The sequence below is a fragment of the Rhinichthys klamathensis genome, unplaced genomic scaffold (assembly GCF_029890125.1).
Source record: "Rhinichthys klamathensis goyatoka isolate OS25496 unplaced genomic scaffold, OSU_Roscu_1.1 h1tg000036l_1, whole genome shotgun sequence".
In the NCBI taxonomy this organism is placed as follows: domain Eukaryota; kingdom Metazoa; phylum Chordata; class Actinopteri; order Cypriniformes; family Leuciscidae; genus Rhinichthys; species Rhinichthys klamathensis.
In genome coordinates, this window is record NW_026606584.1 from 7,699,178 (window position 1) to 7,714,679 (window position 15,502).

The 15,502-nt window shown below is 37.9% G+C and overlaps 1 protein-coding gene across 1 annotated transcript; it reads right to left on the reverse strand.

The window, feature by feature from the left end:
* Positions 1-2,658: 2,658 nt before the first annotated feature.
* Positions 2,659-14,602, reverse strand: scinla (scinderin like a). Its single transcript, XM_056246233.1, has 17 exons — positions 14,440-14,602; positions 12,742-12,927; positions 12,386-12,540; positions 11,538-11,699; positions 11,287-11,436; positions 10,071-10,160; positions 9,815-9,947; positions 9,585-9,673; positions 9,288-9,503; positions 6,993-7,126; positions 6,779-6,869; positions 5,534-5,704; positions 5,276-5,450; positions 5,032-5,147; positions 4,866-4,943; positions 3,575-3,635; positions 2,659-3,354 (listed from the first exon to the last, which is right to left on the reverse strand). Exons 2-17 carry the CDS (start codon positions 12,920-12,922, stop codon positions 3,194-3,196), a joined length of 2,163 nt encoding a protein of 720 aa, XP_056102208.1. The 5' UTR covers positions 12,923-12,927; positions 14,440-14,602; the 3' UTR covers positions 2,659-3,193.
* Between the last annotated feature and the right edge of the window lie 900 nt (positions 14,603-15,502).

Sequence of the window (15,502 nt, forward strand, 5' to 3'; positions counted from 1 at the left end):
CGCATTTTACTTTATCGCAAATTTATTTGAATAAATAATGTCAACAACATAGTGTACTGATCATTAGATACAAGTATGAAAAGACCAATGATGGATTTTGGTGTAATTTGTTTCGAATTGGGACTGGGGAATCCCCGGGTTGGTAAGTGAACATGCGTATTGCGTGCAAAACAGTAAAAACGATGAACTTGAGACAGACAATATCGACAGGCTACTCCTGATTTTGTCAGTCATCTCATCTCTTATATGCTGTGTCTCTATGATCATATTAGGCGCTTTCCGACCAAGTAGTTACAGGAACTTAGTTATAGGAACTGTCCACTTCTAAACAGTTCTAAGAACTACTCTCCCCCAAACTCGGTTTTGCTGTTTGCGTTCGCACTGGCCAAGTGGCCTTAGGAACTGGTAGGAGGGGTAAGGGAGTGACGCAAGCTGGTGGCGGCGGCGCCACATACAACAACAACAAACCAGCGTGGAGGAGGCTATCGGAATGTTCCTGTTCTGCCTTGCCGGGAGCTTAATAACGAGTACGAACGGCGGCGTTTAAAGACTATGCTTGAGTTCTGTACAGAGAAACAAAGAAGACGAAGGCTCCAGCGTAATATGATCTTAAGTAATATAATGGAAGAAGATAGAAGAGCAGAGCGCAGGAGACAAACAAAACGACGGGTAAGTTTAGCAAGCATAGCAATTAGCTGGTTGAATGCGTTATGTTATGAGTTAGCATAGCATACATAGGCGAATTGCAACAGACAGTGAATAAAATGTGTTGACACTGGGCGTGACTTATAAGTTGAACCAATCAACGTAGACCTAGGGAAAGGGAACTAAAAAAGTCCTCGCTCTAGACTAGGTACTGAAAGAGTTATAGGAACTACGGTCTGAGGAACTAAAAAATCCCCAACTTAGTCCGGTCGGAACACGTGAAAAAAAAGGTTATAGGAACGTTAGGTTCTAGGAACTGCAAAAGTCCCTCCGGTCGGAAAGCGGCTATTGTCCTATTCATGGTAGCCTACTCGTGGACATTGCGTCATCACGTGCTGTAGGGGGGCCCGCCTTGATAATCCTGCATAAGGGCCCGGTGTTGGCTCGTTACGCCACTGGCCCGAGTGTGCTCGTTGTACCATGGCGTTGGACTATTTTCTTTAATCTTCTTTAAGCGCAATGGAGCAATTGTGTCTAAAGTGCTGGAAAAGAGAGTCAATCATTTCTGTTGCAACATCGAGTTCTTCTCAACTATCTGGGATGCTGACGAGATTAAACTGATCAGGAAGATTATTTATATAGCCTTCCGTATCCCTTCCAGGCCACCACTGCATGAAACACACAAGGTGAGTATTCTGGAAGCAATCTTTAGTGGCAGAAGTGATAGTTCTAGATATTTATAACACAGCAGCCTTGGCTAAATTAAGTATACATGAGATTAAATAATGATCTGAGATGTCATCGCTCTGCTGCAGAATTTCAACGGCATCAACATTTATTCCATGTGACAATATTAGGTCTAGAGTATGATTACGACAATGAGTAGGTCCTGACAATGCCAATCCCAATGTATCTTTTTCATTATCTACATGGATATTAAAATCACCAACAATTAGGACTTTATCTGCAGCTAGTACTAACTCTGACAGAAAATCAGCAAATTCTTTGAGAAAATCTGAATTGTGGCCTGTATACAGTAGCCAGCACAAATCTCAAACGTGGTTTATCATTTACACTATATAGTGTTACATGAAGCACCAACACTTCAAAAGAATTATATTTAAAACTAGACTTCCGAGTAGTACTGAAGATATTGCTATAAATAACAGCAATACCTCCCCCTTTTCCTTTTAAACGAGCCTCGTGTTTATAGTAGTAATCTTGCGGGGTGGACTCATTTAAAGTAATGTAATTGTCTGGTTTTACCCACGTTTCTGTCAAACACAGCACATCTAGATTATGGTCTGTAATCATATTATTAACAAAAAGTGCTTTTGAAGAAAGGGATCGAATATTCAGCAACCCGAGCTTTATCATTTGTTCATCTGCATTATATTTGTTTTTTATTTGTTGAACATCAATACAATTTTTACCCTTAAATGGGTTTGGGAGTTTTTTTTGTATTTCCTGGTTCGGGGAACATACACATTCTCTATATGATGATATCTAGGTGAAAGAGTCTCTATGTGATGGGATTTATCTGACCTCAGTGACGTGAGACCGCTAGTAGACGGTCGGTTTAGCCAGTCTGTCTGCTTCCTGGCCTGAACCCCAGATTGTCATGTTTGAGCTCTAAGACTATGTGCCATATTACTAGAGAGAAGAGTAGCACCATCCCAGGAGGGATGAATACCATCTCTTTTCAACAGGTCAGGTCTGCCCCAAAAACTTTTCCAATTGTCTATGAATTCTATATTATTTTGCAGGCACCGCTTAGACAGCCAGCCATTGAGTTAGAAAAGTCTACCATCTCATCACTCCTTCAAACAGGAAGGGGGCCAGAGCAAATTACAGTGCCTGACATCGTACTTGCAACTTCACACACCTCTTTAATGTTAATTTTAGTGATCTTCGACAGGCGAAGTTGAACATCATTAGTGCCAACATGAATAATAATCTTAGAGTGTGTAATTGACCTTTCAAACAATGCCAACATTAACAAACAAAACTCATTTTGAAGGTTTTTTTTTATTATATACTAGGAATCAGAATAATTGAGGTACATTCAAATATTTTAAGCAACTACAATATATTCTCAGATTATATTTCAGTCTGCATATTTGTGAGGCATTATCCATACACTTGTAAAGTTTCTAATAATCCAAATTCACTAAGTCTGTTGAATTGTCAATTGCAAATAAATGTTGTCTTGTTCATAAAAATCTACATTTTCCTTTTTCATTCCTTTTAATGGTCATTTAAAAAAAAAATCATAATGACCATGTGGTTCAAAACATCACTGGAATACAGAATTATATATAAAAAAAGATATATAAAAGAGTTTAAAATGTCTAAAAAGGCAAGTCAAGGTACAGAAACAACAAGGCAAAAAGTCGTTAATAGTAGCAAAATGCGGTACATTGTAGTTTACCATGCAGTATTTTTGCATATTGTGTTCCTTCCGTATCCCTTCCAGGCCACCACTGCATGAAACACACAAGGTGAGTATTCTGGAAGCTATGCAAAATTATATAATGATTTATGTGTTTTAGAAACGAGCACGGATGCGATCCAGTGGGTCTGTGTCCCACATCTTCGAGTCCCAAGCCTGGAACCAGCCAGTGAAGGTTGGGGGCTCAAAGCCTTGCTTTAGAGTGATGACTGGGGTGCCACGGCGACCAGAGGGGTCAGAGTCCACATATTCTTTTGCTGATGGCAAAGAAACATTTTATGACATTAACCAATCAGGAATTACATTCAATGCCAATGCTAAACCAAACTTAATCCTCCATTATTGGTACACATGGACTGTTCCAGTTGAGATTTGGGTTTTTGGTGCCTTAACTGAGTTTTTCTAACGATATAATTATACTTTTCATAGGTGTGAAGGGAATATTAAGTTGGTTAGTGCTTCAGCATCTTAACTTACCTATTTGATCTGATCCAGTCCGCTCCACCTCGTTGGCATCATTACCAATCCAAAGAAAGATCTAAGGGAAGAAGATAAAAAAATAATAATCTTAGGCCTATATAAGTTCAGCAATATACCTTAGTCACATTAGACGCCATATTAAAGGGTTAGTTCACCCAAAAATGAAAATTCTGTCAGTATTTACTCACCCTCATGTTGTTCCAACCCCGTAAGACTTTCGTTCATCTTCGGAACACAAATTAAGATATTTTTAATGAAATCTGAGAGCTGGATCACTCCACCATAGGCTTCTTAAGGGATCGAAACTGGCCGGCCCAAAAGTTATGAAAGACATCGTTAAAATAGTCCGAGTGACGACAGTGGCTCAATCTTAAGTTTATCAAGCGACGAGGATACTTTTTGGCCGCAAAAAAACAAACAAAAAGAACGACTTTATTCAACTACTCTGTAAGGCCGTGATATTTCACGTAGTGAAACTACGCAAAGCTTCTAGGTTGCACGTCACACGTAGGCTCACTATTGGCCGACGCTGGTCATGTGTGTGATGCGTGACGTACAACCTAGAAGCTTTGCGTAGTTTCACTACGTGAAATATCACGGCCTTACAGAGTAGTTGAATAAAGTCATTCTTTTTGTTTGTTTTTTGCGGCCAAAAAGTATTCTCGTCGCTTGATAAACTTAAGATTGAGCCACTGTAGTCACTTGGACTATTTTAACGATGTCTTTAATAACTTTTGGGCCGGCCAGTTTCGATCCCTTAAGAAGCCTATGGAGGAGTGATCCAGCTCTCAGATTTCATCAAAAATATCTTAATTTGTGTTCCGAAGATGAACGAAAGTCTTACGGGGTTGGAACAACATGAGGGTGAGTAATTACTGACAGAATTTTCATTTTTGGGTGAACTAACCCTTTAAATTTAACACGGATGAAAATAAGGCTGCACTGTATAACAATTTGTATGTTGGTATTCAACATTACAATCCACTGAACTACTTAAGTACTGTACTTCTATCCCTCACAGCCTCGATTTCCTTCCTGTCAAGAATTAAATATGGCACTACCCTGATTAAGGTCTATAACTGAACTTCATTCTGTGCTCTTTTCCGGTTTAACACCCACTTTTCAAGAACCAGTCAATGATTATGGATAAAATCTATTGTCATCCTGCTTTTTTTTTGTGTGGTTGGACATCCTGTTTCACTCAGAGGTTTATCAGATTTCAGAAGAAATGTGTGTTTTAAACATAATTTCATGTTGACATTAAGTCATCAGTATTTCAAATGCTAACCTGATCCCAGGTATCCAGAAGCATGACATCATCAGTGGCCAAATCAGACTGGGTGAACTCTCCAGGAACTTCCTCAGCCTGAAATGGAAAAGGAGAGGTATAGTAAAGTTTATGCAATCATATAACAAAGAAATCTGAATTAGTTGCAAATTCTATGTTAACTCACAATTAGACGTCCAGTCTTGTTGGAGCAGCCAAACAGACGAGGAGGTTTAACACTCTTCTGCAGACTTTTGGAAGTCTGATAGTCCTTCTTTCCACCCAAAGCAGACCAAAATGCAGCTAAGAGGAGCAAAGAGACCGATAAAACGGACCAATCAGTTCAAAGTAACAGGAAACGTGATTAGGTTAGGAATGCCTTTTAACTGTAAATCACAGTGTCCAAACATTTATAAAAAGCAGACACCCACCCGGCTCTTTGCCCTCGGAAATTTCCGTAATACTGCCTCCAAGGAAGCTGCAGATGTATTTTGCAGCAGCCATTTCTTCCTCTGAAGCGGCCACTCCTTTCCACAGAAACAGGCCGTCAGGAAACTTCAGCACAAACACATCATTAGTGTTCAGTTTAGATGCAGAAGGTTCCACCTGGGTGAGAAGAAAGAGAGGAAGATTATTGCCTGTGGTCATTCCTGACTGTGTCCACATTTGTGTTCGCTGCCATCACCAACCTCCACAGCTCGTGTTGCACGGGTGGAGCTCTGACGGATGTGGAAGAGGCGAGTGTTGCCAGCCCGACTCTGACCACCTTTACGTGAAGTCCCACCCAAGTGGATGATCATGGGCTTCCCCTTGAACAGACTCATCAAATGGGCCGGCTCCTGGCCCTGAGTGACACGTACCTGCAGAACGACTTAACAGTGAATTCTAAATCAAGTAGACCAATTTATTTCCTTGAAAAAAAAGAAATCCTTTATAAAAATGGAAAGTAGAGCTGCATCATTTATCTGAAAAATATTTTAAGATTACAATGACTAAAGATTAATGATTACAATGGTAATCTGATCCTGAAGTGTTGATTGCAGCATTTCATGTACTGCCATTACATTACAATTTCTTGCAGTTTGACCAATATTATTAGTTAATTATTTTTAAAGATGACCTTTAAGTGAGCATTAGATGATGGCAAATTAATATACAATTATTATTATTAAAAATTAAATATTTAATTTCAACCAATATGCACCGGTGTTCAAATGTTTGGGGTCAGTAAGATTTTTTTTTTTTTAAGAAAAATTAATACTTTTATTCAACAAGGACATTAAACTGAACCAAAGTGACAGTAAAGACTTTATATTTCAAATAAATGCTGTTTCTTTGAACTCAAAGCATCCATGCTTGTTTCGATTAAATGTTTCACAGTTTCCTCAAAAATATTGAGTAGCATAAATGTTTTGAACAGTGATAATAAGAAATGTTTCTTGAGCATCAAATCACCAGATTAAAATGATTTCTGAAGGATCGTTTGACACTGAAGACTGGTGAGTAATGATAAAAATTCCGCTTTGCCATCACATGAAAAAAATTTACATTTTAAAATATGTTAAAATAGAAAACACAAATAATAAACTATTTAAATTATAATATTTCACAATATTACTGTTTTACTGTATGCTAGATCAAATGTAGCATTGTTCAGCATAAGATACTTATTTCAAAAATATTTTAAAAATCCTAACGACCCCAGACTTTTGAAGGGAAGTGTATCGATCATATCAATAAATTAAAGCAAATGATAAAAAAGACAATTACTTGACCGATATATATATATATATATATATATATATATATATATATATATATATATATATATATATATATATATATATATATATATATGATATATATATATATATATATATAAAAGCATGGAATAATAACCAGACTCAAGAAATTAGGCCTGAGTTTGGTAGTACCTGAACAGGCGAACCGCCCATGGAATCATCCAGCTTGACAGTTAGAAAAGCTGAGGCAGCCAGCTCATCTTGTGTACACTTCAGTCCTTGCCTGATATGAAAATCAATAAATCTAATTAGAATATTAAATATTGACTTGATTGGGTAAATATTGGCTAATCGGGTGGTTAAGGAGTACGTTCCGGCATGTCATCCTGTGACTGTCTTGACTTACCAGGTGTAGATAATGTGTTGCTCTCTGCTTCCTTGGAGATAGGTGTAGAGAATCAGGTAACAGTCTCCTCCATAGAAATGCCCATAGCTAGAAGGGTCCACAGGAACTCTTTCCCCAGCCTCGACCCGCCACACCTGCCGAGGTCCAGAGCAATGGACTTCATACAATTGCAGTGTTGTAGTTTGCAATAAAATCAACAGCAATCTTGAATTTTAAACAATTATAGTTCAGCCCAGGGGTTTTCAAACTGGGGGCCGCGGCCCCCTTGGGGGCCGCAGCAAGTTGGAAGAAAAGTAAAAAATATTTATATTTATATTATTATGAGTATTGTAATGAAATAGCATTATAATAATTTGTGCATAGCCTATCTGAACATTATACTTGTAATGCTAATCTTTTAGAGATGCACCGATTGATTGGCTGGTGACCGGAATTGGACGATTTTCATGTGATTGTCGACCGGCCGATCAGTCTGACATGCTGATTTTATGCCGGTCTAATGCACTCGGGCGCCGCATGATTAACATCGCGCAACATCAGCATCCCACATGCACACGGAACGCACATGTAGGAAACCTCGTGAATTACGGCCGTTTCAGATCTCAAGCGCGAGAGGCGCGTATTTTTTCGGCGTACATGTTATCAATGCGCGAGCTTCATTCACAGCGCGAGCAGGAGCGCAAAGCAGGAGCGTAAGCAGCAGTGAAGCGGGTCTCGGCACAATCTATTTTTGCTGCGCAGCTCACACTCAATTAAAGTGAAAGCACACTTTTGATGGACAAAATAAATATGATTTCACACAAAAAGTGCCTAAAATGCACATAATTTGCATGTCTAGTGTGTTTTAACAAGAACTGGAGTAGGCTATGTCAGAAAAGAAAATGAAGACTCAAAAATATTTATAGAAAATTTACCCATTTAAACTTAAACTTGTCTTAATTATTCAGTTTGGGTAAAACTATATGATGTTATATATATATATATATATATATATATATATTATATATTTATATATGCTATATATAGAGAGAGAGAGAGAGAGAGAGAGAGAGAGAGAGAGAGAGAGAGAGAGAGAGAGAGAGAGAGAGAGAGAGAGAGAGAGAGAGAGAGAGAGAGAGAGAGAAAGAGAAAGAGAAAGAGAAAAAAATATTTGTGTGTGTTGTAAAGTGGTTAGAAAAAAGGAAATCAGATCGGCTAAAATCTGTATCGGCAGGTCAAACTCAATGAAAAATTGTAATCAGCCTAGAAAATTGTAATAGGTGCATCTCTATAATCTTTCTGATAGGCTGGTATCAAACACCATCACATAATCTGATGTTCACCTAGAGGTTTTATTTATTTCTACATTTGCTGTAGTAGTGTCGATGGGTTCAATAACACATCCTGCAGAAGGGGGGCCTTGGCCAGAAGCTATTGGTATTTGGGGGGCCTTGGCATGGAAAAGTTTGGGAACCCCTGGTTCAGCCCATTCAAATGGGTCTTTAGAATAGAGCTTCATTTATGAGTTTGTGGTTAACTTTAAATAAATCTTATAACAGCATTACTTAGGCTAACAGATTGATACTTACGTTTTAGAACAGCTGTGTTATTTATCAATATTTATTTAGCAACTTGTTCGTTATTTAAAAATCTGTTTTTACATGTGCAGTATAGGACAAATTAGTTCAAAGTCTCTTCAAGCAATGTTAACCTAAGATAGTCACATTTACCGTTATTTGGCAAATTTTCATGGTGGAAATCAAATCATTTCAATAGAAATCTGTGCTACGTGAATTTGTTGCGTTCACTAGCAGAAAGCTGCTTGGATTGCAAGTGACTTCTGTGTGAGCTGTGCTTTACACATTGCTACACGATTGTTATTGAACAATGGACCTTTTTGCCCACAACATTTCTCTAATGTGACTGCACCTTTTAATTGACAACATGATTCTAAAACCAATTAGCAATTCCTGAGGCAATCCTGGCTCAAAAACACTGAAGGCCCGTCACACCAAAGACGATAACTACAACAATAAAGATGTAGTTTTAAAAACCGTTCTAAATATAAAAGAATAGCAGAGTCCAGACCACAATTAACAACGATAACGGCACAAGAGAAACAAAATTGTTGGAAAATGATTTTTTCCAGCTGATGAACAATTAAAACAGCCAATCAGCGCGTGCTTATAATAAACAACGTCATTGTGCGTTGGTGTAGAGGCTTTTATAGTTATCGTCATTATTGGTGTGAACAATCCTTATGTCTCCTCTGGGATAATCTATGGTCCTTGGGGTGACGAGTGTCAATATTTTTACCTGAATCTTTCCAGAGCCGTCATCCACCATACCGTGCTGGGAAGCCATTTTTTTGTTGGAGTGCAGACTGGAGGCGTCAAAGGGAACCTGCGGAACACGGGCAATGCGGCCAATGCTGTAGGCCTGGCCTGGACCTGTGGTTTGATCCTTATCCTTCCAGTTACTGAAGAACTGTTTGAACAGTGTGGTCTCACCTCCAGCTGGCATAACCTGAATCTGATCACAAAAAGTTTGATAGACTGGTTAGAATTAGGCTTCTATGTAATCTACTTCCAATAATAGGGTAGAGTCTGATACCTGTGTGTTTTTGGGGTAGTTCTTGTCTTTGACAAACTGCTCTGCGACCTTCATGGCTGCCTTACGTTCTTCGGTGTTTGCACTCGGTCCTGAAAGGTTCAAATAGATGAAACTGTGATAAAGTCATAAGCAGCCATCTAAGGTAGCCTATATCTTTCACCCTGTAGCTTTAATTAATATACAGTATATGTAATATAAGGACATCAAAATAAAATTTGACCATACTGTACCTTTCCAAAGAAAGATCTTGCCATCCACTCCATTGTCCAGGATGGAGCACTCGGCGGGATTGAGCATCTCCTGTTTGAAAGGGCTGCTCTGGGCCACCAGAGTTGTCTTCATAGAGCCTGCAGCATCAGATACCTAACCCAGACAAAACACACAAATGCATACATTTATAAAATGTCATGAATACTACACAGTTAGCATAATACAGTATTCATGGTAACTCTGATATGTGCAATTGTGCATAATACATAAATGTACCATGTAGAGTGAGGCCTTTTTCTGATTGCTTCTGTCAGTCGTCTCATCGTCAGGACTTCCTGCTGGGATGTTGGGCTTGGGCCCAAGAGCCTAAAAATAAACAAATACAATAGGAGTTTCCATAGTTTTCTCCATGGTAGAGGTCAACCCAGGACACAGTGCAGAACCTCAGGCAAGAAGTCAAAATCAAAACCAGATGACCTGGCATTCTTTGCTGACTGCAACCCTAATTCCCTTATTTACTGTTTACTTGTTTTTACTGTGACAAACTTATTCCAGCTTTCTTTTTGTTTCTATACCTTACACACTAGATCATGGTGCTAGGCTAGCGATGCTAAGGTCATGAGTTAAATTCCCAGACAATGCATGAACTTGAATATCCTGTAAATGTGTCTGCCATGTGAATGTTTACAGATTCTTTCTGTTGTAATTTATCCAATGTCTCTGTTGTGTCTATGTATTTTTTTGTATTACTGAAGCCTGTTTCTGTAACTACAAAGATGGTCTATGATATTTGGAGAAAACTATCTGGTAGCATTCCCATTCATTTCAAAGACAGTTGCTCAGAACTCCTGTTTTTTGGAACAATATGATAGAGGCTGGTAGATGCTGTAACTGGATCATGCTAACCAGACAAACCTTGTCCCTTGGAACATACAGATGATGTAAAGGTAATGAGGCAAAGGCTGGGACTTAAATTCAGTTTAAAGTCAAGTTTGCAGTTGATAGTAACAGGTTCAGAGTTTATGTGGATTAAAAGACTGAAGGAGTTCGGCATACGTGATTAAAACATTTAAGAAGGTCGAACAATTGTTTAAAAATTACATATATGCATGGATGAATTGCTAAAAATAAGATTTATAACATGCATTTATAAAATAGATGTGAATTTCCATTTCACGCAGACTTAAAAACTCTTTCAAAGTGAGCAGTAGTCTGAAAGAGATGTTCTACCAGTTCATAGTCACCAGTATCCTTAGTTTACAATTCAAAAAACTAGAACAAACTGATCAAGAAGGTCAGTGATGTTACTGGTCTCAACTATGTTGTGTTCCATTAAATAAAGACTGTGAGCCACCACTGACCATGTTAATTATGTCTTGACTTCCTGCCACAGCAGATCCTCATTGTTCTTACACACTGCATGTTTAAACTTGATGGCATGCCAACATGATGGCACATAGTTTTTTCTTTTGTAGAAGAAGATAAGACTTACACTAAGGACAGCCTCTGGCTCAGAACCGTCCTCAACCATTTGCAGACTGGCACGCCCATTTCTCTCATTATCACGAATGCCAATTGCAACCTCGGAGGCTTTCAACCGCTCAAAACGGTTACAGTCGCTCCCACACCATTGGTAGATGTCCTAGGAAAATCGTAATATGATTTGTTAGGTTGTGAATTTTGGATTTCTCAAAAGGACAGCACTAGAGATTTATTAATCACTTCAACCCATATATTTCTGACCTTGCCGAGATCAACGATGAAGCAGTCTCCATGATTGAAGCTGGCCCAAGACATGTTCACCTCAGTGGCACGAATGGCACGTCGTCCTTTAATGTGAAGCACACGCTTCACGTTCATATCATTGGTCACCACATGCTGGAACCCAGAGGCCACACCACCTTGCTGTGTTGGGAAAAAAAATACAAAGATAAATTATCATAATGCACAGAAAATTAATTGCAGTTGGCATCACAGCGAAAAGTAAAATGCACTTAATCAGAAAGGGAAAATTTCACACATGTAAAAGGGAGCAAAGAAATATTTATCAAAGCAATACTCTACGAAAGTCAATTCTTATTTCATAATATGCCAGATATTTGCAAGGGAAAATTGTATAGAAAGTTTTCACCATTGATTTGAATGTGGTTTGTGAGATCCTCCTACATAAACAAATTTGTCAAAAAATATAAATAAATAAAGACATTCATACACTTCTACCCAGAGCCGTAGCCACCATAGACTGACGTTGATGCATCCAGATTATTTTTTTGGATTAGAGGTCCATCAATATAGTATTTTCTTACAAATCCTTACATTTTTGCATTTGTTCCTTGCTGTTACCCATTGACCTTAATTAACTTTCCATCAAAGAGGCTTTACAGTATAATGATGCTATCATAGATTAAATTATATTCTTCTGGCAGCATATTTTTTACAAAAACACCATAATACATTTCCAATAAGAAAAAGGTTGAGTTAAATTGGAGCGCTGAATTTAAAATGAATCATGTTACCAAAATGACCCCATTTTGTAAGATTTATCAGCAAAAAATATTTTCTTTCAATCAGCTATCTGTAAGGGATATTACCTTGTACTTAATTCCAGTTTTAAAGTAGCCAAGGAAGGTGACAGACTCATTGTCCTGAACCTCACGGTACTGGACTGGTGCTCCACCCAGATGATCGTCCAGCTGCATAGCAAAGATGGCGGCAGCTCCACCTTCATCCTGAGAGCACTCATTACCTGTAGTTTAAACAGACAGACAAACAACCAAAATAAAAACAGTGTCAATGTGTGTTTCTGTATCTGCTTACATTCCTGATAAGAAAAAAAACAAAAACATGTGCCACGTCCTTGAAAGGGAACCGGTATTTTTGTTGTTGACATTAGAAATTTGGCAAAGGTTAAAAGGTTACATTTTTAAATGTGCTAACTTCTACTCACCCAACCACATATGGACATTGTAAGACGGAGCAGGAGTGGTGTGAAGGACAACATAGGCGTCTCCAGTGTAGAAGTTTCCTTGGAGCTGTTTGGGGACCGGTTTCAGGTCCATCTTCTCTATTCTCCAAATCTGCAGGCCAGGTGCTTTACCTGCACTCTGGAACTCCTTGTGGAAAACCATGATTCCTGGAAAATACCGGCACAAGAATGTTGGGACTGGACTATTTTATGAAAATCCAAACAATAAACCTAATGGTCTGAAGTTGATAACTACTGGGAGGGTGATCAAACAAATGCACACTGGAATAGCAAGAGTCCTTATTATTTACTCATATCAGACCAAGGTCATCATTCATCATTCATATAATACATACTCTATAAGAAAATGACTGTAAACATCTATTTCATTCAAAATATGTGTTTTATATAAATATAAGGCAAATGTGTGCATGCACATGGTAAAAAAAATAGACTAACTGAGAGTAAGGCAAGGTGCATTTATTCTCAGAGGACAACATGAGAATGTGTATATTATCAGTTGCATGAAAAAAACATGTGATCAGCTGTTGGCTAGATGTACTCTGTTGAAGTACAAGTTGTGTGCAGCCCAGCAGGGTGAGGCAGCCAACAAATGAGTCATGCTGCATTATTACAGTTGTGGGCAGACATGCGAGACCAGTTCCTTGGAGTTTACCAGGAAAAGTTTGATGCAAAACATACATTTTGCATGGGCTTTAGATCTGCCAGTTACAGATTCATGGTGTCAAAGGAAACAGTGTGATTTATCCTTAAACTATTAGAGTTGACATGAACAAAGCCACATGGTGCAAATATAAACCCTGCAGTTATAAGTTCATTGCACTTTTTCAACCACTTTGAATCTAATTAGATAAAGTTAAAACTCATAAAAATTAGACTGTGTTATTACATAATTCATTGGTGACTTTTTTGTTTACCCAATTCATATTTTTATTTATTGCGTTTCTAATACCACGTAGCCAAGATTATTCATTTATTTTAATAATTTAATTCACATTGTATGTGTAAGTGAGTTGTATGCCTAACTTTTTAATGGAAAGTATGGTTACCACCATAGTAAAAAAAAGGTTACCACATATTGTAAGGGTGTGTCTGAATGGACACGCCCACATATTAAAGTATAGCCGGGATTTTGAATAAACAAATCAATTGAATAACTATTAGACTTTTTTTTTTAAATAAAATAAGAACCATTTAAAAGTCTACCTGCACATTTAGTAAATAAATGTTATTTTTTTAATCTTGAAGTTTTTATTATTTATTCTGGAAAAGTTCCGCGCATGATCACAGATTTCTGCGAATTAGCTACAAAGGAATAATGGCAACTATATATTTATTGTAAATATAGATAAAGAGTGACCATCATCCGTATAAAAGCGGTCTGCAGAACTCCACGTCCGCATTTAATGAAACTGTTTTTTCCTGTGATTCACTCTCCGTCATAAAGCGGGGATCTGCGTAGGCTAAAATGCAAACAAAGCAAATAGCCTACAATCCTCTACCATGAAACACCCCATAAAGACTCCAGAAAGTTTAATATATATATATAGAAAGTGATAACTCAGATAAATGCATAGTTTATTCTGAACTCAGCTGTCTTTTGGAGACTCAATAAAGTAGCCTACGAGACTAAAAGTGATGGTTGTTCAGTTCTCTTACCTTCCTGGTCAAGAAAATGCACAGAAGGCGATGAAGAACAGATCTGGTTTGAGAAGCTGCTCCTGGTTTAGTCCAGATTCAGTTTCACAAGTTTCAATGGATGCAAGCCGACTTTAAATGATCTGCCGTGTTTTTAGGGGAGAGGCAGATGTGAGTCCTCAGCCAATGACACTCTCTGTTTCTCTTCCCCTTAGGCTAAACTCTAAACCCATATTATGCAACTTTATGGCACGAAGTCATCTTACTCCCCCCAAACCAAATCACACCATAAACCAGCATTACGCCTTATTCTTTCTTCTTATAGGCCTATAGACACAGAACAGTGCAACATTCATTACACATACAGTTAAATGCATTATAAAAACTATGTGGTGGGTGCAGCAGGCAAAAACGTCAATATACTTGATGCATTTAGATTTTAGGTTTAGATTGATGTGAATGTTGAAGGGGATATATTCGTACATTGTGCATATTTTTGGGAATGACTGGTATCTTTTTTTATTAATAATAATAAATATAAAATATTTTGCAAAATGCAGTTGTGGTCAGATGTTCCATACTTTCTCATCACCATAACACAACCATAGATCAAGTTCAAAGTTGTATTTATTTTTCTTGTGCATTCCAATGTCAAATGCATTATTCATAATGTTGACAATGCAAAATAAATGTAATGTACTGCAATTATTTGAATGTGTGATTCATGTCATCTGGTTTGAGTTACGGAATTGTAAATGTCTCAAATGCTGTTTAAAAACACATGTCAAACATTTTAGTGCATGCAAAGGACAAAGAAAGGTGTTCACCTCTTCTATTTTCCTTTTATTTATTGACATAATGTGCATTATGTGTTCATTGTACAGTATCATTCAACATTATTTTTGCAGTTGGTAGTTAAAGTGAAGCATTGTTCCCACATTCAAGGTTAAGCTCACAACACATATTTCCAGTGAGGTGGCATTCTCTCATCAGTGAAAGTGAGACCACACCTTTCATGTAATTATAGCTCCAGTCAGGTCTACTTGTTTGTGCTTCATGTACCTTAAATTCACAGCACAGCTAA